The sequence below is a fragment of the Aureobasidium subglaciale genome, assembly GCF_000721755.1.
Source record: "Aureobasidium subglaciale EXF-2481 unplaced genomic scaffold scaffold_6, whole genome shotgun sequence".
NCBI classification, from domain to species: domain Eukaryota; kingdom Fungi; phylum Ascomycota; class Dothideomycetes; order Dothideales; family Saccotheciaceae; genus Aureobasidium; species Aureobasidium subglaciale.
In genome coordinates, this window is record NW_013566989.1 from 197446 (window position 1) to 223866 (window position 26421).

General features: G+C 52.0%; 14 protein-coding genes across 14 annotated transcripts; 6 read left to right on the top strand and 8 right to left on the bottom strand.

The window, feature by feature from the left end:
* Positions 1 to 363: 363 nt before the first annotated feature.
* On the bottom strand, positions 364 to 2832 carry AUEXF2481DRAFT_46473 (uncharacterized protein; the record flags this gene model as incomplete). Its single annotated transcript, XM_013489992.1, has 3 exons — positions 364 to 551; positions 620 to 2620; positions 2676 to 2832. 3 exons carry the CDS (start codon positions 2830 to 2832, stop codon positions 364 to 366), a joined length of 2346 nt encoding a protein of 781 aa, XP_013345446.1.
* Positions 2833 to 4024: 1192 nt separating this feature from the next.
* On the bottom strand, positions 4025 to 5677 carry AUEXF2481DRAFT_3482 (uncharacterized protein; the record flags this gene model as incomplete). Its single annotated transcript, XM_013489753.1, has 3 exons — positions 4025 to 4078; positions 4133 to 5541; positions 5596 to 5677. 3 exons carry the CDS (start codon positions 5675 to 5677, stop codon positions 4025 to 4027), a joined length of 1545 nt encoding a protein of 514 aa, XP_013345207.1.
* Positions 5678 to 6122: 445 nt separating this feature from the next.
* AUEXF2481DRAFT_3483 (uncharacterized protein) lies at positions 6123 to 7518 on the top strand (the record flags this gene model as incomplete). The annotated part of the gene is made up of 4 exons (XM_013489754.1): positions 6123 to 6231; positions 6289 to 6382; positions 6434 to 6440; positions 6496 to 7518. The coding sequence occupies 4 exons, from the start codon at positions 6123 to 6125 to the stop codon at positions 7516 to 7518; spliced, it is 1233 nt and encodes a 410-aa protein (XP_013345208.1).
* A 249-nt stretch (positions 7519 to 7767) lies between these two features.
* Positions 7768 to 9138, bottom strand: AUEXF2481DRAFT_3484 (uncharacterized protein; the record flags this gene model as incomplete). Its single annotated transcript, XM_013489755.1, has 4 exons — positions 7768 to 8198; positions 8254 to 8316; positions 8373 to 8427; positions 8476 to 9138. 4 exons carry the CDS (start codon positions 9136 to 9138, stop codon positions 7768 to 7770), a joined length of 1212 nt encoding a protein of 403 aa, XP_013345209.1.
* Positions 9139 to 10284: 1146 nt separating this feature from the next.
* Positions 10285 to 11462, top strand: AUEXF2481DRAFT_27926 (uncharacterized protein; the record flags this gene model as incomplete). Its single annotated transcript, XM_013489850.1, has 3 exons — positions 10285 to 10296; positions 10350 to 10422; positions 10477 to 11462. 3 exons carry the CDS (start codon positions 10285 to 10287, stop codon positions 11460 to 11462), a joined length of 1071 nt encoding a protein of 356 aa, XP_013345304.1.
* Positions 11463 to 12579: 1117 nt separating this feature from the next.
* On the top strand, positions 12580 to 15595 carry AUEXF2481DRAFT_38208 (uncharacterized protein). The gene has a single exon (XM_013489925.1). The coding sequence runs from the start codon at positions 12649 to 12651 to the stop codon at positions 15187 to 15189; it is 2541 nt and encodes an 846-aa protein (XP_013345379.1). The 5' UTR covers positions 12580 to 12648; the 3' UTR covers positions 15190 to 15595.
* On the bottom strand, positions 15407 to 15836 carry AUEXF2481DRAFT_3486 (uncharacterized protein; the record flags this gene model as incomplete). Its single annotated transcript, XM_013489756.1, has 4 exons — positions 15407 to 15465; positions 15576 to 15626; positions 15691 to 15720; positions 15797 to 15836. 4 exons carry the CDS (start codon positions 15834 to 15836, stop codon positions 15407 to 15409), a joined length of 180 nt encoding a protein of 59 aa, XP_013345210.1.
* Positions 15837 to 16062: 226 nt separating this feature from the next.
* On the top strand, positions 16063 to 16630 carry AUEXF2481DRAFT_27929 (uncharacterized protein; the record flags this gene model as incomplete). Its single annotated transcript, XM_013489851.1, has 2 exons — positions 16063 to 16203; positions 16259 to 16630. 2 exons carry the CDS (start codon positions 16063 to 16065, stop codon positions 16628 to 16630), a joined length of 513 nt encoding a protein of 170 aa, XP_013345305.1.
* A 46-nt stretch (positions 16631 to 16676) lies between these two features.
* Positions 16677 to 18041, bottom strand: AUEXF2481DRAFT_3488 (uncharacterized protein; the record flags this gene model as incomplete). The annotated part of the gene is made up of 5 exons (XM_013489757.1): positions 16677 to 17309; positions 17359 to 17432; positions 17482 to 17562; positions 17611 to 17803; positions 17961 to 18041. The coding sequence occupies 5 exons, from the start codon at positions 18039 to 18041 to the stop codon at positions 16677 to 16679; spliced, it is 1062 nt and encodes a 353-aa protein (XP_013345211.1).
* A 154-nt stretch (positions 18042 to 18195) lies between these two features.
* Positions 18196 to 20384, top strand: AUEXF2481DRAFT_612476 (uncharacterized protein). The gene is made up of 2 exons (XM_013490097.1): positions 18196 to 18654; positions 18708 to 20384. The coding sequence occupies exons 1-2, from the start codon at positions 18499 to 18501 to the stop codon at positions 20313 to 20315; spliced, it is 1764 nt and encodes a 587-aa protein (XP_013345551.1). The 5' UTR covers positions 18196 to 18498; the 3' UTR covers positions 20316 to 20384.
* A 69-nt stretch (positions 20385 to 20453) lies between these two features.
* AUEXF2481DRAFT_27931 (uncharacterized protein) lies at positions 20454 to 22289 on the bottom strand (the record flags this gene model as incomplete). The annotated part of the gene is made up of 1 exon (XM_013489852.1): positions 20454 to 22289. The coding sequence occupies one exon, from the start codon at positions 22287 to 22289 to the stop codon at positions 20454 to 20456; it is 1836 nt and encodes a 611-aa protein (XP_013345306.1).
* Positions 22290 to 22413: 124 nt separating this feature from the next.
* AUEXF2481DRAFT_38212 (uncharacterized protein) lies at positions 22414 to 23030 on the top strand. The gene is made up of 3 exons (XM_013489926.1): positions 22414 to 22605; positions 22675 to 22846; positions 22909 to 23030. Exons 1-3 carry the CDS (start codon positions 22499 to 22501, stop codon positions 22969 to 22971), a joined length of 342 nt encoding a protein of 113 aa, XP_013345380.1. The 5' UTR covers positions 22414 to 22498; the 3' UTR covers positions 22972 to 23030.
* A 97-nt stretch (positions 23031 to 23127) lies between these two features.
* Positions 23128 to 24009, bottom strand: AUEXF2481DRAFT_27933 (uncharacterized protein; the record flags this gene model as incomplete). Its single annotated transcript, XM_013489853.1, has 1 exon — positions 23128 to 24009. One exon carries the CDS (start codon positions 24007 to 24009, stop codon positions 23128 to 23130), a length of 882 nt encoding a protein of 293 aa, XP_013345307.1.
* Positions 24010 to 24545: 536 nt separating this feature from the next.
* Positions 24546 to 25780, bottom strand: AUEXF2481DRAFT_613048 (uncharacterized protein). Its single transcript, XM_013490098.1, has 6 exons — positions 25508 to 25780; positions 25420 to 25452; positions 25309 to 25367; positions 25066 to 25246; positions 24772 to 25004; positions 24546 to 24716 (listed from the first exon to the last, which is right to left on the bottom strand). Exons 1-6 carry the CDS (start codon positions 25538 to 25540, stop codon positions 24656 to 24658), a joined length of 600 nt encoding a protein of 199 aa, XP_013345552.1. The 5' UTR covers positions 25541 to 25780; the 3' UTR covers positions 24546 to 24655.
* Positions 25781 to 26421: the final 641 nt, after the last annotated feature.

Here is a 26421-nt window from a genome sequence, read left to right on the forward strand (position 1 = left end):
AGGGGAGGAAAATTAACGATTGACACCGACACACAACCCTTTTTGGGACTAAACATATTCAGTCAGTGGAAAAGAAGAAAAACCCCCGTTTATTTCATAATTACATGTCATGAATACTCTTCTGTGATGTGTAACGTTTGTATTTCGTGAGAAAATGTAGTAGTAGAAGAAGTAAAAGTCCGAAACCTCCACAGGGTATATATCATCCATTTCCAAAAAAGCGCAACCCCCCAAAAACACCTCGTGCAATCATGATATACCATGATGCTTACCTCTGTATATATAAGAAAGATGCCTCCCTAAAGTCGTAAACACATGTATCAAAAAAAGTCCATCTCCTCAAAAGGTAGTCGATCGATTTTCTCAAAACTTCTCCATCAAGTTCTTTCTCACCGTCCACATACGAGCACGCTTGCCGTAGATATACATGGGAATCGTAAAGAGCAGACAGCCCAATTGAATGCCGCCGAGAGCCAAAAAAACCGGTTTCGCACCATCGGCTTCGAGCCAGTGGTTGAAGAAGAGGGAAAAGACTAGGCCGTGGAAGATGTCTGTTTTTGATGCGAATTAGTATCACACTCGTGAGGACAGTAATGGGAGGGGGAAGGACAAAACTTACTCTTAGAAAAGTTGAGCGTCACCAGTGCTTCTCCGGCATATTGGCGATAACTGTCGACGGCAAAAGTGATTGCTGTTGTACTTCCTACACAACAGCCGAAACTGATGATGCCGAAGAACACTGTTGGCACAATCCAAGCGTCTCGTTCGGAAACGCTCCATCCGTAGCCCATGAGTCCGATGACCGTGCTCAGAGTGACTGGGATCGCCATGACGAGACGGAACTCAGGTTCATAGATACCATCGTTTTTTCTGCTCATGTAGCGGACAATGACGTCGGAGAATCTACCCGCAACGGCCGTTCCTAGGATACCGCCGACGAAAGGAGAGATGTAGACAAGACCGACTTGAAGGGAGGTGAAGTGATATGTCTCGCGGTTCTCGTAGATGACAGAGACGGATTCAGAGAGGACGATCAGCCAGCCTACAGATAATGCGTACACAAGCGAGGACCAAAGAATGGCGGGATACGCGAACAAAATGAATGGGCGAAGAGCGACTTTGCCCCAATGGTCCTGAGACAAGCGACCGGCATATGGCTTCAAGGTCTCGACGAAGGACTTTGGGGGTGCGGCGCGGTAGAAGGACGTATATACTGATCCAGGGTTATTTGCATCCACAGACTGACCGCGGGATGGTATACTGTCAAATTGCGCACTGTTTGATCGCATGTGAGTGGACTCGGATCTATATGATACAAATGGATCATCTCCTGGCGACAAGAAGTGTGATCCAGGAGACAGGTGCTGGGATCCTGGCGATAGCGCACTTGCCTGTGGCGAGAGTTGTGATATAGGCGAGATAGGCTGCGGTCCTGGGGAGGGAAGTTGCAACGAAGCGACTGTCTGGTGATTTGATGGTGTCTGGGGCGCGGGAGGAGTTTCTGGAGGCTCGGGAGATGTACGCTTCAAGGCAGGCACATCTGGCTTCGCACTTTCTTCGGGTGCAAGTTCGTCATCGTCGGGTTCGCTGAAGTGAGCGTGCTTTGACACACGCTTCTCTCCTTTGGCCTTGGTCGGACTCTCATCTTGAGGCAAGCTGAACTTTTCTCCCTTTTCGAGCTCGGGAGCAGCCTCGTGTGCATGGGTATCGGCGTGACCTCGATGGAAGATGGAAGCAATTGAGATGTTGCTCATCAATCTGGGCCTGTGGTGCTTATGTGAGTGCCTGGAGGGCCTTGGAGTGCGGTCCCAGAAGGTCTCGGGGACGAATAAGAACAGTAAGGCCGCACCGAATGCGACCACCATAGACACGATCCAGAAGACCCATCTCCAGCCATAGGCCTGTATAATTGCGGCACTCACCAACGGGATAAGATTCTTACCACCGAGAAGGAGAAGAGTGTATATACCTAGGCGGTAAGCACGCTCGTGCAAAAAGAAGATTTCGGCAATGGTCGCAGATGGAAGACATTCGACAGGGCTGACTGCGATACCCATGATGATGCGAGCAATTACCAAGGAGGCGTAGTTGGGCGATAAAGCGCACCAGACAGCAGACAGCACAAATATGACCGAGGCGACTAGATACACAGGTCTCTTGCCGTACAGAATAGCAGTGGGAGAAGCAATGACGCTGCCGAGACCAAGCCCGAGCATGTAGAGACCAGTTGTGAGGGCGGTCCGGGCGACTGATATGTTGAAAGATTCCGAGACATTGACAAAACCTGCAGCGAGAACGGGCGTCATACCTCCACCAAGCATGCAGAAGAAGCCCAGTGAGAGCAAAGCACAATCTCGCCGCCACTTTGGCCAGTTCAGCGGATCGTTCAAGGATTCATCGGGTTGTGGTTCAAGGACAATGCCGTCTCCGGTCTGTTTCTTGTCCGGAGTCGGTGGTATAATAGAGCCCGCACGAGAGCGCGGAGCGATGGAGCCGTTGTGCGAGTGGGTTGTGTAAGGAAAGGGAGAGGGGAGAGACGAGGTCGATGTTCTGGCAGGCGTGTTGCGAAGACCGAGCGGTTCGTTACGATTCGAAACATTGGAGAGTAGTAGCACAGAGCCTGGAGCTGTGTTAGCAGAGACATGGCTATAGTGGACGCTGCCTCATCAACTCACCAGGTACTTCATCCGTCTCTCTGTCGTTCAAGATGCCTAAACTCCATTTGACGGGCCGTTTGAGGGACTCTTCTGACTCAGTCCGTGAGTCGCTGGCCTGCTTTTTCCATGGCCAGGTGCGGCCTTCCTGGCCGTCGTCCTTCTTCTCTGCGACCATAGCAGAAGGGGGGCCAAGTCGTACGGATGCGAAGAGGGTATGACGAGCGGCAGGGTAGTACAAGACGGAGATATATACGGCACTCGAGGCGGTGTAGCGTGTCGCCCCGTGGAGGATGATCAGGAGGTGGTCAGATAGCAGGTACGATGGGTACGCTTAGACTATGGCGCGGCGGTCTGTCTCGAGACTCGTTGTTATCACACTAGGCCCTGTCAGGTGGACGCTTCTGACACCCTGATAACAAGGCGAGCCATAGAGCGTGCCTCTTCTGCAGGAGTCGGAAACGTTTACGGCGTCGGCGGCCATGGATGCTCTTTTGAAACGCCTACTTGAGCAACGCAGAGGTGAGGGCTCGACTCGCCCAGACTTTGGCTCGTCATGCTCTTCTATGCTTCCTTCTAGCGCTGCTTGGCTGACTTGTCCATCCCACGGGTCCGCCAATCATTGCCCACATCCGGCCAGACCTCCAACTCTAAACGCTCAGATCATGCTCGCTGCCCTTCTCCGCAATTAGACCAAGATGAGAGATACATTCACGCAAACGTCTTCCCCTGTGCCCTCAACTACAGCCATTGTCCCTGTACATCTGGAGAGTCATGTATACTGACTGTAATGCAGGATTGTCTGATAAGAAGTGCTTGCCGGGTGTAACCTGCGTTGGATGACCCCTGACATGCTTTGTTCCAAGACTTGGTATTGAAAGTAAAATCTGCAGTCCTTCAATAGGTACTAATTTTCACCCGCCTTCTCAGCCGCTCAGCGTCCGAGTAACAATTAATTTCACATGCTATCCCCGGAAACTTGTAATTGAGCTCAGTAAGCCATGTGAAGAAGCGGTTTGGACAGGGAACGCTGCATTGGAACCCTTTTGACATGTAACCCTGCATATCCCTCTTTGAGCCCCTGAAGTCGCTTTTCCCATGATCACAACACTAAAGCCCCTCCAGATATAAGGTCCGTCATGCCAAGAGTCGTAAAGAATGTCCAGTGCCTCAGAGAGGCAGAGCAGCGCCAGCCGAAGACAGGTGTCCGACGAACTCTCTCAGCGAACACAGCTTCCAAGCAGATAGAGCTGTGCACCCATCGCTCCGCCCGGGCGGGAGAGACAAGCCCGGCGGAAAAGACAAGCCCTTGGCGTGCATTGAAAGATGAAAGTTGCATACGCTTGGTATGCCATCATCGGTTGAATCACTTAATTGTCCTTGGTGTCCTGACCATCCTTCTTCTTGCGAGGCTCAAAGTTCAGCTGCCTCCTGTTAGTGACCGCTATCTCCACGCTTGGCTGCTCAAATGTACTTACCTGGTTGCCGTTGTACAATTCCGTGTTCTGTTCTGTATCCCGTCTCTGGTCACCAAGTGTGCGAATGTTGATGCTTGCTGATCTGTTGGCCGTTCGATCCGCGTCTACATTAGTACGAGGCTCGCTCTCATCTCCCGTACCGGCCACGTAGGGCCCTGGTCGGTCGTTCGTTCCTGATGCGTAGCCCATAACACCACCCACGGCGCTTCCGAGCATGTTTGCCGCACCGGACAAAAGACCGAATCCGGCATTGAACCCCTTGGAGACCAGGCCACTACCAGTGCCGGCGTAAGCGTCTGTATAGCCTTTGACTGGTACCAAGACTAGAGTTGCGCTTGGGGTCAGTCCTAGCGACCTGAGCGACTCACCCTCCTCGCCGACTGAGATGTTACGGCTGGGATTGGGAAGCAATATCTGACGGAACTCGTATGGAATGTCCGTCTGTGAGTTCTGAGAGATGTATGTCCTGACCGAAGTCGCCAGGGTTGCCGAGGGGTCGAACTTTGTCCGTAGCGAACTGCCGTCGAACAGTCTGATCTGGAGATTGCAAACACTGGAGTTTCGTCCAGAAGCCGCCGTAGCCGTAGCCGGAGCCGGTTGCTGCGTGGCTGCTGTGGATGGTTCGCCCTGAGCTGCAAGTCGTCTTTGTCGTTCCTTCTCTTTCCTTGCAGCCTTGTCAGACTCTATTGACTTGAGTATTCTCTCCCTCTCCACTCGAGCCTCTTTGTTACGATTCCGCTGCTGGTCAGCCCAGTCTTGCTTGTTCTGAGGCAGTGACGATGATTCTGCAGCTTGTTTCTCAGCAGCCTCTTTCCGGGCCTTTGCTGTAGCCTTACGAGTTTCCTTTTCCGCCTCCTCTTGCTTCTTGCGTTCGGCTTCCAAACGTGTGCCGCGTTCGGTCAAGAATTGTTGCATGGTTTGATTGTTGCCTTGAGCGGTGGGCGCTGGTATGGGCACATTCGTTTCCGCAGTCCCTCGGGGCGCTGTATCTGATTCTCGTAGCGTTGTTCCTCGTTCGCCGATGAGAGGAACATTTGCCAGGACTTGGCTGATGTCCGCAGTGGCCGAGTCTGCATTTTGAGGGATCGGGTTTGATGTTTGCGGCAGCTGTTGTTGTGTTGAAGGCTGTGACAGAGCATTGATACGCTTGCGGAATTCTTCTTCATTGACATCGGCATCAATGTTCTCAACAACAGAACCTGCTTTAATGACCAACAGCTTCGGGATAGACTCGATAGTACAGAAGGCGCCCAAGAATCCGGCTTCCACAGAACCAGCATTGATACGAAGTAGGACTGCAATCTCGCCTAGCTGCTCTCCCAACGTCGGTTGTTCACCTGAGCTCGAAGAAGGATCAACGGGGGCGGTCAGCCATTCGTGTTCCCACTTCTGGCTTGTTTCGTTGTCATCTGACAACTTGTTAGGATCCATGTGGTGACCCGATCGTGTCATCTGGCACATACCTTGTCTGACGAGGCAGGCGACCAGCTTGTGCTGTTGAATCGCCTGAGATATTCCGCTTTGTAGATCGCCTTCGAAAAACATTGCGAGGAGGGTTGTTGTCGAAGATGACAAGGAAGCGAGCTCTGGTACAACTGTCTCTCTACCCCGGCCGAATCACATGCAATAGCGTCACAGGCCCGGATGGCCCTTGCACTCCGGCTAAAGTATGTCACGCCTGTAGCTGTGGCAAGGCACAATAACTAGTTTCAAGAAACTGCCGCACATCTACGGGGGCATATGATTTGATTGACACTCCGGACGAGTCTTCTTCACTAAGAGATGACTCTGCTTTCTTACAGCTTGTTGTCGCCCTGCATCGTTGTGGGAGAGCACAGGAGTGACAGAATTAGCGCACGGGAAGGCCGCACAGCCACGCCAAGCGTCTATAAGAATATCAAGATTAAACTCCGGTATCAACTTCGAACTTCACCTTTGTCGTCGAGGGCAGAGCAATGTCTTATCGTGTTATCCATCTCTATCTCTGGCGATGAGCACAGTACCATTTGGGTACAAGCCGTCCCCCAAGGCTTTGGGACGGTCTGACAAAAAGGACAGTTTAGAGGACAAGGACAAACGCCAGAACAATGCAACAACAGGTAAACACTTAGAACCTGGAATTCTGTAATTATTGTCTAGAGGCTTAGTATCAATAGGAGCATCGGCTGCTAGTATGCGGGCGCTTACTGCCCGTATGTTCGCCTTCTACTTCCGAGTACCTGTAAAAGCATTCTTCCGAACGCGAATCGAGTAAGCGTGAAGTTCTGTCAAAACGAGTGATATAAGCTGATTGATGAACAGCTACCTTGTATGCACAATCTGAGGAAGCCAACGATATATGTTATAAGACTGACTTCTTCAAGGCATTCCCAAGGGCTATCAACCCGTTGCTACAAACTACTGGAAAATGGTCTTGGAAAATGACCACTCCTGGCATCTTGGCTTATGCTGTTCAGAAACACGGATGGTCGTTTATTCCTAATCAAGTGCTACCTCCATTGCTAGCAAATGTCACCGTCGGGGCAGTCTTGTACACTTCCTATCTCGGAGCGCTCGGCCTCTACTACGAACCAGCTTCGCATTCCTCTAAGAGGATATACCCGCCGGCACCCTTCTCAGCAACATTTGCCGCTGGATTCTCAGCAGGCGCTTTTCAGAGCGTTGTCGCCGCGCCTCTAGATGCTCTTACCATTCGTTTTAAGACGACTGACCTCACTCAAGGTACCTACAAGCACATGTGGGATTATGCTTCAAAGAAGCTTCGGGCTATTGGTGCGCGTGGTGCCTTTGCAGGGTGGGGTCTATCGTTCTGCAAAGATGCCTTTGGATATGGCCTGTTCTTCGGGGCCTTCGAGTTCATCAAGTCTCAATGCTTTTACGAATACGTGAGCCATTGGTACTCGCGATATGGTCTTTTGTCCATGTTTCATAAAAACCAGATTGAGTTGCAAAGAGTTAGCGATCAAGAAGAGCGGCCTGTGATCAAGCCGCATTATCTGATGGAACCTTCATTCATACTCCTTGCCGGTGTTACAGCAAGTGTATTGCAACAGGGCGTTGCTCACCCTCTCACGCGGATACAGGAGCTTCATTTCCAGCGATTAGCAACATTGGATGAATTGCTACAAGCTAGACCAGGAAGGCTCGACACAATGCAGCTGTATACGAGAGCGTATCAGAAAACATGGATACAGGCTGGCAAACGTGCGATTAAGTCTGGAGGCTGGCTGAGGTGGTTGTACCAGGGCTTTTGGGCGACAACATTGCGTCAGGTACCATCAACCAGCGCCGGCTTGATCGTGTTCGAGGTGTTCCGAAGAAAATACGGAATCGGCGAGGATGCCGTTAAGATTCCAAAGGATGAATACGACATTCTGTTGCCTTAATCCCAGACTTACTTCCGATGTGCGGGATACCCACACACCTGTCGCTATCCCAAGGCACCAAACTCTCCAGGCTTCCAGCGATGTTACCGAGAAACGTGTTTTGAACGGCTCTCTGCACCATTCGTCGGTATGAAATATGACTGTGTCTTACCACAGTCCGCCGGTGCTCCTTTTCTGCATTGAAAGGGGGCGAGAGCGACCAACTTTAGCACCCAGGGAGGCCCTGACTTGTTGCTAGCTTGAGACGCGTCATTCCAGGAAACTCTCAAGGGCCGCTTCAATTTGCTCCCACCTGGCTTGTAAGAGCTTGAGCTTGTTTGCCAGATCACCAGTCTTCTCTTCTGATTGCACTTCCAGAGCAGCGACAGCAGCTTTTGCTTCTTCGACATACAATTCAAGTGCAGGTTTTAGCCAATCGAGTACCTCCTCGTCTTTGTCATCTGCGAGATCCTCTCCGGATCCCATATAGTGCTCCCACTCGTTGGCTGTCAGGAGCACAGAGCGCACGGCAACCTGCGTTTTGAAGCACAGTCCGCCAGAGCTCGGTAGAAGTGCATAGCCACCGAGGAAGCCGACATCTTGCAGAGCACTTTGCTGGGTGTTGGTCAAGCGGGGTAGTATTACGTGGTCCAGACGGATCTCATCGTCATCAAGACTGCTTTGGGGGAGGATAAAGCCATCTAGAGCGCGTGTCAGTTGGATGCACGCACGCACAGGATACAGTGTCCAATTTACAGTGTACTAGGAGCTTATCGTTCGAATGAGCGCCGTAAGTAGCCAATATTTCTTCTCCAGGCTCTGTTCAAGGTCGTACTATTAGCGAGGTGTGATCACAAACCACACAGATCACGTACCATAGTTGCGGTTCGCTCTCAATTCATAGCCTTTTGTTGACATAGTCACTTCGCACTGCTCTTCTTAGTAAGGAGTCACAATCGACGACGCTCATAAACTCACTCCCTGGCCGTTCGGACAGTGATTCATATAGTCCAGTGCTGGGTTCATGATCATTGCACCCTGGCTAACACCCTGAGGTTTCCAATGAAAGCTGCGTGTGTTGACGAGCATCCAGTGATATAGAAACGCTTGTTTGAATGCCTCATCGTCGGGAGCGTGCATGTGTCTTACAGAGTCGACATCTTGTTTCAGATCCGATAGCATGCGTTCCAGTGGTTTCTGTACACTTGGTGGGGCCCATTTACGTAGCACATCTTCTGTTTCGGTCTCGGGAGACCATGCGAGCATGCAAGAAGCAAAGTCTTCTGGAGTTGGCCAAGCAGGTCGGGAAGCAACATAGGTGGAAGACTGGCTCTGCCATTCCAGGGTAAGATACGCGGCTAACTGAGCTTGCGAGGACAACTTGGTCAATCTATGCTGGCGGAGTATCGCAAGTTCGGGCTTAATCATGGCCTTTTCGGGGACGAAGAAAAGTAAAGAATCCTTGGTTATACTCTTCTTAGCCAGCAAACCAACGCCTCGACCAGGAAGCACTGCAGGCGTGACTCCATGTATCTTGATACCACGGGTGAGCGCCCACTCGACGTATTCGGCATGCACTTTTGGGACGTCAAAAGCGTCGTCGGCCGTCTTCAGTTTCTTTGCCGGAGGATCTGAAAGCATGATGGCGCGTATGCGTGTAGTGAGGGATTATTGTGTCGAGAATCTCCGCACTCAAATTGCGTTTCACGGGCGTCATGCCAACGGCTATCACATTACACGACATGTGAAGCATGAAAAGCCGCACAGAAGACGATGGGTTCTTGGAGCCATGGCTGAGACATTATCTTCAAGAGCTTGTTCGTCCAATCACGTATGGTATGGTCGCTGAAAACACGAAGCCTCTGAATAATACATGGGCAAGAATAAGTTTAGTCTATGAAATTGTGGCCGACCAAGCATATTGAACCGAATGGCTATAACCATGGATCTCGACCGGCGGAGTTGAATGTTTTGATGAGACGATTGATTCCCAAGCAAGGGATGCCTTTTCGGACCGCCTCTCTCGTTGCCTCAGAGCGGCGCAAATGGAGAGATAGTGCATCAGTACAAGACCGGGTAAACATGTACAAGGGCTGGCTGGAAGAATGAGAACTGAAATATTTGAGCAGTCTAGCCTACAACCTATAGGCTGACTCGAGACGATAGACCAAGGCGTGATTTGCGAAAAAGACACAGTGTTGCAGCAAAAGGGCTGGCCAGACCTTGAAGATCAGTCGCGTTTGAGCACGGAAACAGCCGAGAGGTGCTGGGCGTCCCGGGCTTCGTGGTTGGGCATTAGGTTGGCCTTGAAGAGTTCGCTCTCACACCTCCTTCCCCAGCAACTTGTCTCTCTCCAGGGCTATCTAGGTCGACCGCCAACTTCTTCTTGGCCCGTCGTCACCCTGCCGCGCCCTGTCGTCGACATTTGTCGATTCTTCCATTGCCCGCAAAGCCCAGGTGCGTGACCAACCCCCGTCCAGTCAGCTGCGTGCCACGCATATCACAACCCGCTGCTCGACACCGATACGCGGCTTCTTTCATCTCCCAGTCGGACGCCGCGTCTGCCTCTTGTTCTTCACCTCGTTTGATCGTTTGCTCTCATCGACCACTCTGTTCGCTCCTCACTGTTCCCCTCGATCATCGATCACTCTGATTCGCTGGCGTGGGCCCGTCTCCGCTCATCCCCTTTGCCTTGCTGACGTCGCCATTGTCTCTACAGCTTCTCCGTCCTCAATCACAACCCACTCTTCCGCCTCAGCGACGGCTCACCCTCACAACAACTAAAGCATGACGACAATGGTACGACTTGGTTCTCCTCGCTCTTTCCTCGCTTGATCGCTAATCCGTAGCAGGACCTCCGCGTCGGTAACAAGTACCGTATCGGTCGTAAGATTGGTAGCGGCAGTTTCGGTGACATCTACCTTGGTATGCAAGCTTGCAGCTCCGTCTTTTTCAAAACCTTCTAACCCCTTTCGACAGGCACTAACATCATCTCTGGCGAGGAGATTGCCATCAAGCTTGAAAGCGTCAAGGCCAAGCACCCTCAGCTCGAATATGAGGCTCGCGTCTACAAGTCCCTGGCCGGTGGTGTCGGTATTCCCTTCGTCCGCTGGTTCGGCACCGAGTGTGACTACAACGCCATGGTCCTCGATCTCCTTGGTCCCTCGCTCGAGGACCTTTTCAACTTCTGCAACCGCAAGTTCTCCTTGAAGACTGTCCTCCTCCTAGCCGACCAGCTCATCTCCCGTATCGAGTACATCCACGCAAAGTCCTTCATCCACCGCGACATCAAGCCCGACAACTTCCTCATGGGTATCGGCAAGCGTGGAAATCAGGTCAACGTTATCGACTTTGGTCTGGCCAAGAAATACCGTGACCCCAAGACCCACTTCCACATCCCCTACCGTGAGAACAAGAACTTGACCGGTACCGCTCGTTACGCCAGTATCAACACCCACTTGGGTGTCGAGCAATCCCGTCGTGACGACATGGAGTCTTTGGGTTACGTGATGCTCTACTTCTGCCGTGGCTCTCTGCCATGGCAGGGCCTGAAGGCTGCCACCAAGAAGCAGAAGTACGACCGTATCATGGAGAAGAAGATGACCACTCCCACCGAGGTGCTCTGCCGCGGCTTCCCCAACGAGTTCGCCATCTACCTCAACTACACTCGCTCTCTTCGCTTCGACGACAAGCCTGACTATTCGTACCTTCGCAAGATTTTCCGCGATCTGTTCGTCCGCGAGGGCTTCCAGTACGACTACGTTTTCGACTGGACCGTCTACAAGTACCAGAAGAACGCTCAGGCTGTTGCCCAAGCCGCTGCCAACCAGCCCCAGGCTGAGGAGGCCGAGGAGAAGGCCGGCCGCACCCGCACTGCTGCTGCCACCGCCGGCCAGACCGCCGGAGCCGTCACCGATAAGCGCCGTGGCCCCGTGGCACCCCGTGCAGAGGGATCGGGAATGTGAGTTCAATCTCGTCATCCTGTAAGACTCCCCTGCGTTTGAGTGCTCTTGCGTGAGGCTTGCCGCGGGGGATATATGGTACGCGTGCTGACGTGCTGGCTCTCCTCAGGCAACTCCGCTCCTCAAAGCGTGGCGTCGAACAGCAAGGATACAACAACTACTGATCGCTTGTCTTTTGTTGCGGATCTGGGTCTATATTGTTCTTCTGGACAAGCCGACTTTGATCAGCGACATTGTTTCTTAACTCACCTCATGTGGAGCAATGCAGTTTTGCCGTCCTGAACGTCTTATGGACGGCGAAAGAAGCATCCACAAATTCTTATGTTGTCTGCAATTTCCGCTATTGGGGTTCATGCCGACTGGGTTTCAGCGGCATCATCTCACCCAGACAAATATGCTCGACTCGAAGTGGCTACAAGCAAACAACCCTCGTCTTGGGTTGCACATGCTTCGGACAGAGCATAGCGGATTCGGATTTCATACCTGGCAGTGTCACTCGGCAGGCTTTTGGCTTCATCGCCGGTCGACCTGCAGTTCCAACTGGCCACTCTCGGTACATCAGATTGCACCTATCCTTTGGCGCCCCCTAATCATCCACCATCCTTTTTCCCATCGTCTTGTTTTTCCGCTTTGATTTTGTTGCTCGGGATTTTGGGGGCGGCTTGTGTGGAGGTTCAAGCATTAGGGGACGGACTATAGGAGGGAACGGCCCCCGAACGATTCAGACTGAAAACACGGCCGGCACAATCGATGAGGATCCAAGCTAGAGACACGGTATAGACCTCGTGCTTGTCAAGAAATTGCGTCTCTGCGGAAGATGGCCCAAACGTCGGTTGTCGTCTGTTCGAGGGAAAGGAAATGGATGCTTCTGGGGAAGTTTTTTATTCTAGCTTAGTATGTATTCGGTCTTTTGCTCTTTCCCGCAACTCCTGCTCTCCTCGGATAAAGGACTTTTCTTGAATGCGTGATTCGTGTACTGGCTAGGTACTTGAGGTTGCTTGGTGAGCTGCGCCGAGAAGCTGGAGTGGTAGCCGCCTGCCTACAAATGGCTGCTTACCGCCCGGCAAATTCACGCTGACCATTAATTGTTTGCCGCCACTGTTTTGCATATTTATTGATTCAGTTCGCCATTCAATTTCGAGAATCCGAGGCACCTTGCTCCCGTACGCAGTTTCATCATCTGCCAGAGATGACACTCGCCCCCATCCATCACTCGATATGTACAACCTGCCGCCTTCGCTCTCTGGTGGCAGCAAAGCAATATGCCAGAGCACGAACACCAACTTCGCGAGACTGGACACGACTGAGGCAACCAGCGTTCGCCCGATACTTGCATATATCTAGGCCCAGCTTCCAACATCGGGACTCCACGAGACAAGGGAAGGAGCATGCACAGACACTAGACAAGAAGCTCCAAGCGGACCAAATAGCACGGCGTGCACATGAAGAGTTCGAGCTGGAGGACATAGAGACATCCGCCGCCGAAGACATAGTGGACACTCAAACAGCAGGAGCTTTGAATGCTTCACCTGAAGATGTCGCACGAGCTGCTCGTCGACGATTTGGAGATGCGCTGCCGGACGGCGTTCTGGATGAGAAGCAGTACACAGCATACGAGCGTTTGTACGGCCCACCAATTGGCAACACTGTAGATGAGATGGTTGACTTTGAGGAAAATGAGCTTGAAGGAGAGTTGGATGAATCAGACAACGTTGGCACTGGTGTTTTGAGGGAAAGCAAAGATGGCGTCCTCGAGGAGGTCGAGTTCATTGAAGAGGAGGAGGAAGACTTCGAAGAAGAGGAAGGACAAGAGCTCGTGGAGGAGGAGAATGCCGAAGCGGAAGTGGAGGCGGGCACTGTCACTGCAGGTCTCGATGCTCAGACTATCAGTCATCTTGCGGCACTACGTTTGACGTCGGAGCAAGAGCAGCTCGAGGATTCCGAAGAGCAGTTCCCTGAACCGTACGACCATACACGAGCGCACCCCTTGACCGTGGCCAACCGGTTTGGCACACCCTCTTCTACCGTGCAACTACCATCGTCCTCATTCGTGGACCCTGTCTCCCGGATCGTAGCAGGCGTTCCAAACAAGCACATTTCCGAAGTCGCCCATCGTATCTTTGGCGGTGTTGGTCTGCCCTACTCGACGTCAACACCGCAGCGTGCGGTGACCATGCCACAAAAACCCATACCTCTGAACCCTGGTCAAGGCAGGATGAGCGACATGGATGCCGACATCTTCATGACTACTCTCATGCCTGGCATCTACGCAAGTGTGTACAGTGTTCTTATCGAAACTCGCAAACGCCTTGGCAGCTCGTGGTTGGAAGGCCTATTGACCAAGGAAGGTGGACCTCGCATCTTGGACGCTGGCGGTGCAGGTGTAGGTGTGATGGCTACAAGAGACGTTCTGCAGGCAGAATGGGAACGCGTGCACGACACAAGCGAAGACGAGGACCCCTTCATGGCCATTGCAGAGGCCGGTGGCAAGACTGGTGGCGAGTCTATCCCTGCACCTGTCGGCAAGGCTACTGTCTTGACCAGTAACGAGGCTTTGCGCTTCCGCTCCAGCAAACTTTTGGAGAACACGACTTTCCTACCTCGTCTTCCTGATTATATGCATGCGACTGACGAGTCTGCTCGTGAGCGTGGCAAGTACGACATCATCATTGCACCTCACACTCTGTGGCCGTTGAAGGAGGACCACATCCGCAAACAATACGTCAAGAACCTGTGGAGTTTGCTCAGCACAGATGGCGGTGTCTTGATCTTGTTGGAGAAGGGTGTACCTCGCGGATTCGAGATGATTGCTGCAGCAAGAGAAATGCTTCTTACCGCTCGCATCTCCTCACCTGGTAACGAAGAGACTGCAGAGGACGTGGAAGAGCCAGGCGAGGGCACGATGTGGGGCAAGCAGCCAAAGGATAAGGGCATGATCATTGCTCCTTGCACCAATCACCTTGGCTGTCCCATGTATGTCAACCGTGGCATCAGCAAAGGTCGCAAGGACTTCTGTCACTTCAAGCAACGCTACATTCGACCTCCATTCTTGCAAAGGATCCTAGGAGCCAAGCACAGAAACCACGAAGACGTCGAGTTCTCGTACATAAGTGTGATGAGGGGCCGTGATCTCCGCGACAGAGACGAGGAAAATATCATCCAAGGAGAAGTCGCGAGAGATCGAGCATTTATCGGTTTCGAGAACCCTCAAGCGATGAACGAGCAAGACGAAGATGAGTTCGACCCTACAGCACCTGCCGTACCGGATGTGGAAGAGATGTCTGTGGAAGAAGAGCCTCACTCGTTGAGCATGCCGCGTGTGGTGCTGCCTCCCCTAAAGCGTCAAGGTCATGTTATCATCGACATGTGCACTCCGGCCGGCACTCTGGAGCGCTGGACGGTACCAAGAAGTTTCTCCAAGCAGGCTTACCGCGATGCACGCAAGAGCTCCTGGGGTGACATCTGGGCTCTGGGAGCCAAAACCAGAACACCTCGAAATGTGCGTGTAGGCAGAGGTAAAGATGAGCTTGGTGGTGTCGAAAAGAAGAAGAAGAATAAGGCGAAGAATACCATTGAGGTGGGGTATGATTCGCAGGGTAACATCAAGGAGGAAGATATCAAGGTCAAGACGGGAGGTCGCATGAGACAAGGCAAGGTCAAGGGCATCAGAGATAAGCGTGACAAGAAGGCCGATGGAAGAGGAAGAAGAAAGAACCTCGACAAGGAGTAATCGGATGGGTGTGTAAGATATGAGTTTGAACATGTCGGCTCTCGTAACGACCAGTAATGACCATCAATTGCAAGCATCAAGACACGAGCATGACACTGGTGATTTTGCACTTTATTGGACCCGAAGAATATGATGTGTATTTTGACAAGGCTTCCTGCGGAGCTATAGAGCCACATTCAACCTCTGCGCTTTCAATGCTTTCCGAAGAGCAGCATATCTAGTGGGTGGGCTTGAGGTTCTTGTTGGGGTTGCGAGGGTCGTTGCGGTACTCGTCGGCTGTGCAGTATATCTCGTCAGCAGGGTGTTCTCTTGCGCATGTGTATTGTATAGCCAGATCGGAGGTGTGGGTAATGGTTTGGAGCAAGATTCGGAATGGGTGAACTGACTGTTGGCGAGAGTAGTGGCGAGCGAGTTGATGCCGTAGAAGATGATGGCGCCTAATGGAGATTGTCAATACCGAGAAGCGATCGTGTGCCATATCGGACTACTGTGGGAACGGACCGGCAATGTAGAAGGGTGCCATGGGGCGGGCTATACCACGAGTTAGCGACCAAGCACAATTCGAGGCTCGGGATGAGCGCAATGGCGCAATGGCGCAAAAGCGTACCGACAGGGGTGGGGAACTTCTTTCCAAGGAGACCGGCCATTTTGACTGATTTGATGTGCTTGGTTGGGTGGGCTAGAAGGTACAATCGGCTGATAGATGTTGCTGTCGCTCAACTCTTACTTGCGCTCCGCCAACCGCAATTCACCTCTTGGCATCACGGGACAAGTCGCTCTCTCTCCCGCATTTCACATGCTTCAGCCTCCGCCATATCGTCAACAATAATAAACATCAATCTGTCTGGATTGTCACTCTCGCTCATCGACATCATGAGTGCGGCCAACAATACTCTGGAGAGCTGTGTGTCATCGCTGCGCTCGAGCATGCAATTGCTCGATTCTTCCATCAACATTATCGATTCTGGCACCAGCGACTTTCCCCGTTTGGCTAGAGTCCTGCAGGCCACTAGGGTAGGAAATGGACCCGACTTTTGCTTAATCTGATCGTGATACTAACATCTTCTAGCACTTCGAACTTGTCTCCGAGCCAGAACTACAGAATGCGCAATCTGCTTTACTCTCCGAAATACAGCCCGAGGTTGAGTCCATGCTCGACCGTGTTGCTGCCTACCTCGACAAGCTTCAACGTCGCGAAGAATCTCTGATCGCAAAGTGTGAACTACAAGAGGGTCGTCTGTCTTCACGTCATCCTCAACAACAATATCACCCCAGATCATCTGCTCCATCGTCGTCACAAGCCGCCGTCAACCCCATGGAAGAGCTCAAGATGCAGCAGCTCAGACAAAAGAAGGATCGCTTGAGTTATGCTGTCGGCCGACTCGAACTACAGGCGAACCAAAGAGAGAGACAACTGAGAAAGAGCATGGCCGGCTTTTGATTTCCTTCTCACAAGAGAGCTATCCACCATTTTACTTGGTCTGACTCTACGACCTTTTCTCTCCGCGAAGCTCTTGCACTCCCTTGGTTTTTACCGGAGTTTCTTCAATCTGCAGGGTCATTCTGTAAATTCCGAACCCATGCAGACACTTGCCAAGACGCGCAAGTCGTCCGTTGTTCGTCTCTACCGGCTGCTCTGGCATGGGCGACTCCTCTATCTCCAAGCTATTTCTCGACAATACTTCCTGGCTGGCCATGGGTGACATGACGATATGCGCCGAAGCGATTGACTTTTCCTGGCTCAGTTGCCAGACACAGAGGTCATGTACCGACACAACTCCTGGTATCTTGTTGAGCTCTCGGATTACTGCTGCATTCTGGGCGCTGGGCGGTGTGCTTCCTAGGAGGATGTGTCCGCTCCGAAAGGCTTTTTTGTCAACGATCGGCTTCTTACTAGAAGTGTGACTTGACTCACTAAGAGGAAGAGCGCTGCTAGCGATCATAATCGCTATTGCCATGCTCACAGCTGGATCGGCGTAGAACCTGCTCAGCGATCGGACCAGCATCATGACAAGGGCAGCAGCGATGACTCCAAGGTTGTTCAGGACATCTCCAAGGATGTGGATGACGACGGCATTGAGTCCCAAGTCGCCGTGTTCATGTTTTCTCGATGGATTTTCCTGGTTTGGTCAGCACGTCTTGTCACATCGATGATTGGAAGGCAATCACAAGATCCGACACCTCAAGGACGGGGACACCAGCTTTGGTTTCTTTGCCAGAGCCGTGATGGTGATGTCCATGATCTAGCTCTCATTAGTGTGGAATTTCGATCAGCGTCAAAAGAATTCGTACCATGAACCAATAGGATGCAGACCACGTTAAGTAAAAGTCCTATACATCCCATGATGAGAACATTGCGAGGCTCCTCGATGACTGGTCCGCATCAGTATCTGACAACATAATCACACTCAGATACTGTACCTTCAATGTTTATGAAACGTTCAATGGCTTGCAGGAAGATGCTCAGGCCAAGAGCGATCAAGAAGGATCCATTGAAGAAGGCGCCGAGGACTTTTGCTCTTTCCCAACCGAAAGCAAGGCTTGCGGGAGCATTCTTGCGATCTGACAGCTTTGCGGCAACCAGAGCAACACAGAATGCAATCAGATCATTCAGCTGTCTGGTATATCAGCAATATCACAGTCAACAGAGCTGGTACGACATGCATAATGGAAAGCATCAGCAATCAGTGCCAGTGATCTAGTACGGAAGCCGACTGCAAAGAAGATTAACAGACGACCAGACAGGTTCAGATTTGATGCCAGTTACCAACAATTTCGGACGCAAAGAAGGCAAACGATAGGATGATGACTACGACGAGTCTGGTCGAAGTGGACGAATTGCTGCGAGCCATTTTGGTGGTTACGTGTCTCAAGTAGGAGAAGTAAGGGAGAAAATGTATTCAAAGAAGGATGTAAGAGTGCGCATGAGGATTATTGGGATTCTGATACATGGCAGAAGAAAGAAGAGTATTGGTAGCACAAGGGTGTGAAATCATGGCGGTTGCCATGTAGAAGTAGGACGGCGCCATCAGGGTTGGAGGACAGAAACGGGTGGAGACATTTGATTTGATTCCTGAAGTACGGTACTACGTGTGCCAAAGCCAAAAGCAGGAAGTATAGACTAGAGAGTTTGTCAAGACGGCGGTGGTTCGAGAGGTTATAGTGAAGGGAAAGCAGTGAATCATGAAGCGGTGCCTACGTCAAGCAGCATGACTCTTTGCGCAAGTGATTCATCCCACATTTCGACCAAGCACAAAACACCCCGCTCTGTTTGTCACAGGAATTCTTGTCAGACACTCACACATCATCATGGCCGACCAAAACACAGTGGAAAGCAAGCCCGAGCAGTCGCTCCCCGAGAGACCCAAGGATGCCCCCGCCGACGAGGCTGGTGCTGCTGGCGCCGAGGGCGACAAGGGCCCTTCAAAGAGCGCATTGAAGAAGGCAGCCAAGGAGAAGGAAAAGGTGCGATTGGCGCGCAAACAACCGACACCAAGACATAGCTGACAGCTGGACAGGCCGAGAAGGCAGCCAAGCGCAAGGCCGCCGAGGAGGCGCAGAAGAAGCAGCAAGAGGGCTCGGATGTTTCGCGCGAGGACTACGGCGACCTGCCCATGATAGGATCCCTGGAGTACAAGCCTTCCGGTGTCAAGCGCGTCACCCTCGCCCAGATCGCCGAGAAGTACAACGAGACCACCCCCTTCGACGAGGCCGGCGGTGTCGACGTCTGCTTCCGCGCCGTCGTCGAGAATGCTCGCAACCAGTCGGCCAAGCTCTCTTTCCTGGTCTTCCGTGAGACTCTCAACACCATCCAGGCCGTTGTCGCCGCCAGCGACACCCTCAGCAGACAGATGGTCAAGTTCGCCGGTAGCATCAACGCCGAGTCCATCGTGCTGGTTCACGGTCTGGTCAAGAAGACTCCCGAGCCCGTCAAGAGTGCCACCATCAGCCACCTCGAGATCCACGTCAAGAAGATCTACGTTGTTGCAAAGGCCGACAGCCAGCTCCCCATGCAGGTCCAGGATGCTGAGAGACCTCTGCCCCTCGAGGGTGAGGAGGCCAAGGAGGATGAGAGCGGCCGTCCCATCGTCACCTTGAACACTCGTCTCAACAACCGTGTCATTGATCTCCGTGGTAAGCACAACCGCGCCATCTTTGCCATCAAGGATGGTGTCACCGCCCTCTTCCAGGAATTCCTCCGTGGTCATGGCTTCATCGGCATCCAGACCCCCAAGCTCCTTGGTGCTCCCTCCGAGGGCGGTGCCAACGTCTTCGAGGTCGGCTACTTTGCTACCAAGGCTTTCCTTGCCCAGTCACCCCAGCTGTACAAGCAGATGCTCATCGCTTCCCGCTTTGAGCGTGTCATGGAAGTCGGCCCCGTCTTCCGCGCCGAGAACTCCAACACCGCCCGCCACTTGACCGAGTTCACCGGTCTGGATCTGGAGATGGCCTTCGAGGAGGACTACCACGAGGTCGTCGAGGTGCTCGAGAACCTCATGCTCTACATCTTCAACGGTCTGCGCACAAAGTACAAGCGCGAGACCGACCTCGTCCGCAGCATCTACCACGTCGACGAGTTCAAGCTCCCCGAAGCCGGAAACGTGCCCCGCATTCCCTTCAGCGAAGGTATCCAAATGCTTCGCGACGACGGTCTCGAAATCGGCGACTACGACGATCTCAGCACCCCCGATGAGAAGCGTCTCGGTGCCCTCGTGCTCAAGAAGTACGGCTCGGACTTTTACGTCCTCGACCAATTCCCCCTCAACATCCGCCCCTTCTACACCATGCCCTCGCACACCGCTCCTGCTCACACAGAAGGCGCAAAGGACCCCAATGCCGGCTACAGTAACTCCTACGACTTCTTCATGCGTGGTCAGGAGATTCTGTCGGGTGCCCAGCGTATCCACGATGCAGACTTTTTGTGCAAACGCATGAAGGAGCACGTCACACCTTGTGACCCCAACTCTGACGGTCTGCGTGACTATGTCAATGCTTTCCGTTACGGTTGTCCTCCTCATGCCGGTGGTGGTATTGGTTTGGAGCGTATCGTCATGTTGTGGTTGGGTCTTCCTAACGTGCGTCTGGCTTCGCTGTTCCCCAGAGACCCTAACCGTGTCATGCCCTAAGTGCGATCGACTCTTGGTCCACCACTTTGCAAAAGAGAGAAAAGAGCCATGGCCTTTTATGTTAGATGTGCACAAGAACCCCAAAATTCTCAGAATCGTTTTTCGTCAATTTGTTCATTATCATTCCGAATTCGTGATCTATGGCTCTTCCGTAGTTTTGTCCTTTTCGTCCGATGTGGCCTTGAGAATGTCCTTAAACTCATCAACCGCTTCAGCAGCCACGTCTCTCATCTCCCTTCTCGTGTCCTCAGTATCTCCGCCCTGTTTGATCAAATTCCTCCACTCTTCCAACTTCACACCAGCCTCTGCATCCCCTTCCTTGACCATCTTGATCATCCTACTAGTATCCTTGCCCGAACTCATATACAACCCCTCCCTCTTCCCCGCCAACAAGATCCAAATAACATTCTGCAACAAATCACTCGCCCTCTTCAACTTCCTCATCCCCGCCACCTTCTGCCCCAAGATCTCTTGCTTGGTACTGAAAAGTAAAGAAGCAGAAGGTTGATCGATTTTTTGCTTTCTGGCCAGTTTTGCAGTTGCGGTGAGAATGTCTTCTAGTGTTTTTGCTGCTTGTACTGCATCAGAGAATTTATCAACGTCTCTGGATGTGGATTTTGAAGAGATGAGGTTAGAGTCTTTGATGGTGCGGAGGGTTTCCTGGATTAGTTCTTTGCGAGACCAGTCGTAGATGAATTCTTGGACGCGGGGTTGGAGTGTGGTGTCTGCGATTGTGTCGGCGGCTTGGGTATACAGTTTCAAGGGTGTCAGTAGGTCGGTTTGGACGGTTGTTGCAAATTTGTCTGCTGTTTCTTGCTGAAGTTTGAGGATCTGGGCTTCGAAGGCTGACTTTATCCTGTTCTCTGGATCGCTAGATTCGAGGATGGCGAGGTCGAGAGATGATACGTCGCTGGAGGCGAGCAGCTTTTTGAAGTCAAAGACCACATCTTCACCCGCGCGTCTGGTAGGCCACTGCTCTGTGGCTAGACCCTCGGCTTTGGTAGCGATAGCGGATGTCCTGATAGAAAGGGCTTCTTGTGTTATCAAGAATGACGACTCTCTGGTGCTCAATTGAACAATTTCTGAGCTCGAACTCTTCCGAGCATCTGCCTCCAGAATGGCTTGTGTGAGATCCGAGTCGCCAGCTGTCTGTAGAATCTGTGGTCTAGAACTTCCAGTCACCTCACAATATCCATTTGTGGCCAGCTCTTCCACAGCCTTTCTGATATAGGCATCTTGGGTTTGCTTGAGTTCGCTCTCATGTTGTACTAGTAGTGACTGTGGCGTGTAGCGTAGACCGCCGGACGTCATTTCGACCACACCCTGACCGTCATCGCCATTTGTCGATACTAGGCTCTCGGCTGTCGATTCCAACCAAGAAGCGGGAACCTGAGGGAAAGTGTCGCTAAGCACAACTGCATTTTGAGCACCTTCGATAGTCTTTGAAAGCTCATTCTTGAGCTTTTCCAGGAAACTCGAGTCATAAGTCTTTCCGTCTTCCAGATCCTTGAGAGACAGAGCAGCATCTTGTGCAGTAAGCATACGTCGAAGTGTGGTAGGTGTAACATCCTTGTCAGTGGCAATGCTGTTCAAGTCGGCACCACCATTGGACAGCTCCCTCTGAATACCATGATATATAGCCTTCTGCGTGCTTTCAGGCAAGAGTCGTCTGCGATCTCTGCTGTAGCAGATTCGCTCGTCTTCCTGGTTTAAGAGCCATTGAACATCCTGTACTCCGAGCTCGTTGTGCAGACTGTTCAAGAAGATAGGTCCACTAGCATTTTTAAGAAGAGAGTGGAAACGCTTGATGACTGCATCAGATCGAACGAGACTACGGCCAGATAGACTGCGAACAAGGCTTTCTTTTCCAGGTCGAGGTTCCGGGGGAGGGAACGAGATGATCAACTTCCTGATGTCGTCTTCTGTAAAGACAGGCGACCTGTCCACCTTCTTTGTCCCGAAAATAGAAGGCATCATAATCAAATCCGGTATGTTTCGGAGAGAAGAAGCAACGATGATGTAGAGTACATTGAAGTTTCCTAATCGGGAATTTATAGATCGGCTTTTGCCGCTCTCGACTTCTTCCGCCAGCGCCATCGTCACGACTGTGAATACCAGCGACAAGGCAAAGAAAGCACGTTCTGGACGGTTATACGAATCGTACGCACATCAATACCGCAATAATGTCCATGTTCCGATCGAAGAAGCTGGATCTTGGTGGTTTCGTCAACATCAAGGTCATCCGCGACCACACCAAGCGCAAAGTCTTTGAGCAGAACGAGACCGAGAGGTGAGTCCATGCCTAGCATATATGCACCCGACTTTCGCGGGACAAGTAAACTGATATATGCGACTCTAGACAAGCTCTTCGTTACATCATCCGCAACACACTTCTGCCTCAGCGTGCGCGCGCCCAGGCCCAATTGCAGTTGTCGCAAATGCACTGTTACACCCGTCCTACCCAGATCAAGAACAGGTGTATTGCTGGTGGTAAGGGAAGAGGTGTTTTCCGTGACTTCCGCATGGCAAGAGTATGTTTCGATATTAGCAATCCTTTCCACGACGAGGGCACACCACTGACGTCTCTCAACAGTACCAATTCCGTATGCACGCACTGGCTGGACAATTGCCCGGCGTAAAGAAGGCCAGTTGGTAGAGAACACACGACGTTTCATGTCACTATACTGTACAAATATTCAACAAGGCATTTGGGAAAGGCGTTGGTTGGGACATCGAGGAACTGGGGTATTCGAAATTCAAAGAAGTTATCATCTGCAATCATGCTTTCATGGCAGACAAACCATGCACCCTTCTAGTACTTGTTGTTTATCCTGTTCAACATGGCCAGTCTAGCAGGATGTATGCCTTCCTGGGCTCCTGCATCCACCTCGGCCTCGGGTGCTTCGTCTGCCTTGTCACCTCCAGGAGCGCCGCCCTTTTTGGCCTCCTTTGCTGCCTTGCGCTTCTCCTGCTTGGCCTCGGCCTCTGCTCTCCTCTGTCTCTGCTCATTCAGTCTGACGTTCTTCTCCTTGAGCTTCTCCTTTCTGCCCTCTGACTTGCTGCCACCGCCTCCAGCCGTAAGCTCGACATTGATCCTACGCTTGCCTCTCTCGCCGCCGACACCGCTGTCAAACATGCTGTGGTGGTACAACTTCAGACACGTCTTCATGCGATCATAGTTTGCAAACTCGAGGAACGCAAATCCCTTGCTCTTGTTTGTGCCCTTTTCGGTAGAGTGACGCACGGATTGCGGTTGGATGGATGCAAAGTGCTCGGTAATCTGCTCGGTTGTTGCTGTGAATGGGAGGTTGCCGATGAAGACGATGAAGCGCTGGTTCTTTGCTGCTGCATCTTCGCCCTCTGTTGTCGTTGCGTCTCCGGCCTTTTTGGCCAAGGGCTCCTTGTTGGCCGACGGCTCCTTCTTGCGCTTCTTTTGTTGCTTTGCTTCTACGGGAGCTGCGTCTTCGGTCGGCACTTGCTCCTTGTCTTCTTGCGATCGCTTGCGCTTCTTGGACGAGGCCTTCTCCGAGTCAGCAGTCTTGGTGTCTGCTTCTGCGACGGGCTCGTCGGTCTTTGGTGTGTCCTCGGTCGTTGTCTCGGTCTTGGTCTTCTTGTTCTTCTTGTATCTCTCCTCGGAACGCTTGGCCTTCTTTGCCTTGCCTGTCAGGGCTTGTGCGTCTGTTTCTGTTGACATTTTGATCTGTTTGGTGTTGTGAGATTGGTTTTTTGTGAATATCAAAAAAGTCTCTGTCAGAACATGGATTGGATTGGCTTCTCCGCATAATTTAAAGTCCGTGCTTTCTCCGTCGCTGTGTTGCTCTTTCACATGCTTGACGAGATTCGTTTTTCACAGCGGCGTCCTCAAAGGTAGGCAAAAATTAAAAAGATTCATTCAGACCGTATGTACAGAACGCTCAAAGAACCCCAGCAGAAAAAAGGGCCATCATTGCAATCGTGTCCCAAAAGACACTCGCGACAACATTTTTCTTCCCAGCTGCCTCGCTGCCATCACCCTGTGATGTCTTCCTCTTCAATCCGATGTGAAAATGAGACGAACCGGGTTCTGTTCCATCCAGAGGTGGCTTCCTGAGCCTGAAGCCTGAGGCCTGAGTACAAACCATGACTGTGTGTCTGTGTCCTGTGCTAGTCTGTGTGTATTGTTTGCATCAAGTGGGTGGGTATCTGCGCCGAACACTGCCGCTGCTCCCCCAATATCAAAGGATCCAACGCCAGCGACGCCCAGGAACTAGACTTGGCAACTTGATTAAAGAGATCTATCATGCCGTGAAAATGCGAATGTTGAAAAGTAAGGAGATTCGATACGAAGCTGCGCGGCCAGCTCAGAGGATGATGCATTTTTGCTTCTTGGGCTTGGAGGTAGGGCGAGGGCTAAGAACGGCTCTGTGATGCAAAGTCAGCAGCTGGATGATGTCTAAACACTTCTGGGTATGCGCACCTGATGGCCTCGTCAAAGACGCTCTTGAGGTTGCGCTGAGTAAGGGCAGAGCACTCCATGTACTTGACTGCCTTGATCTCCTTGGCGACGCTGATGGCCTGCTCATACTGAATGGGAGCCATCTTCTTCTGTCTCAAGCTCTCCTTGGTGCCTTCGTCATCACGAAGATCGAGCTTGGTTCCGACGAGGATGATGGGGACACCGGGCGCATGGTGCTCAATCTCAGGGTGCCACTACAAATGATAGTTAGAGACTGTCCGATTCGCGATCCTGCACTTGTTTGATGTCTCATACCTTAGCCTTCACGTTGTCAAAGGAAGGAGGGCTGACGATAGAGAAGCAAATGAGGAAGACGTCTGTCTGCGGGTACGAGAGGGGGCGAAGACGGTCATAATCCTCCTGACCAGCAGTATCCCAAAGTCCGAGGCTGATGGGCTTGCCATCAACCATGACACTCGCAGAGTAGTTGTCAAAGCTGCCGAGCATCAGTATCTGGGCCGACGCGTTATGGACATGGGCAAGGCTTGTGCAACGTACACAGTGGGGATGTACTCGCCGGGGAAGGCATTAGTCGTGTACGAGATCAAAAGGCAGGTCTAGCATAGCGGTCAGTCGGACGTTGCAGCAAGAGCATAGAGGAGCACGAACCTTGCCAACAGCACCATCTCCTGTGACGACACACTAGAACGGCATTTTAGTAGTTCCCTCTTTCCAGGCTTCGGCCAGGAAGGATTACCTTGAGTGACTGTGTTTGGGGACCGGAAGCCATTGTGAGGATGATCTCTTGGTTGTAATGTACTGAGGCGAGGGTAGGTGATACACGGGGCTGACGAGACCGTGATGATGTCGTGCGAGAGAGGGGTAGGACGAGTGACGGAAAGATCTAGATGCTTTCGTGATTCGGGCGTCGCTTGGAGCGTCAGGCAAAGGCAAATCGATCTTGAGAGACAGTAGGCGACACGACAGAAAGGCTGCTGCAGTGAAGTTAGCAAGATGCGGCTCTGGGCCCTCAGAAGGCGGTAAACATGCCTTCTTTCACCGTCTCCACGTCGGGGCTAGTGGCGTACGATTGAAGCCGAAGGAAGGTCTTCGGGGGTAGTCACCAGTTGACGCAGCAATATCAAATGGCAGAGAGAAAACGTCGAGCTTTTGATATCGCGGTATGGGCAATGGCACTGAACTTCACTTTGAGGGGCTTGAGACAGCGATTGGTTGAGTCGAGCTCCTTCCTATAGGCGGGACGATCCGACCGGATCGCATGAGGTTTTGAAGGCTTCAATTACAGGTATTCTGCGACAGCTCCAAATGAACACTTAAGCCTCCGAGGAATACTCTAAGCTACGTACAGCCACACTGATTATTCTCTATCTTGGACCGGCCATGCCGACTCGCCTTCCACTATGCTTTTGCAGAACTTTCCAACGTTATGCGCGCGAGTCACGCTGACCAGTTTTCTTGAAGCACACTGCTCGACCAAACGCGCCGTCTGCTTCTTAGGCCAATGATTGACGTCTTGCATGTTACCAATCCCATCCTTGGCCATCTCCGAGACTGGATACATGCCTACCTCGTGTCTCTCTTCGGTCCTTGAATTTTGAGTCTTGCAAACAGCTCGCGCCTTCACCTTGATTCACTCCGAGCCGGCCACGT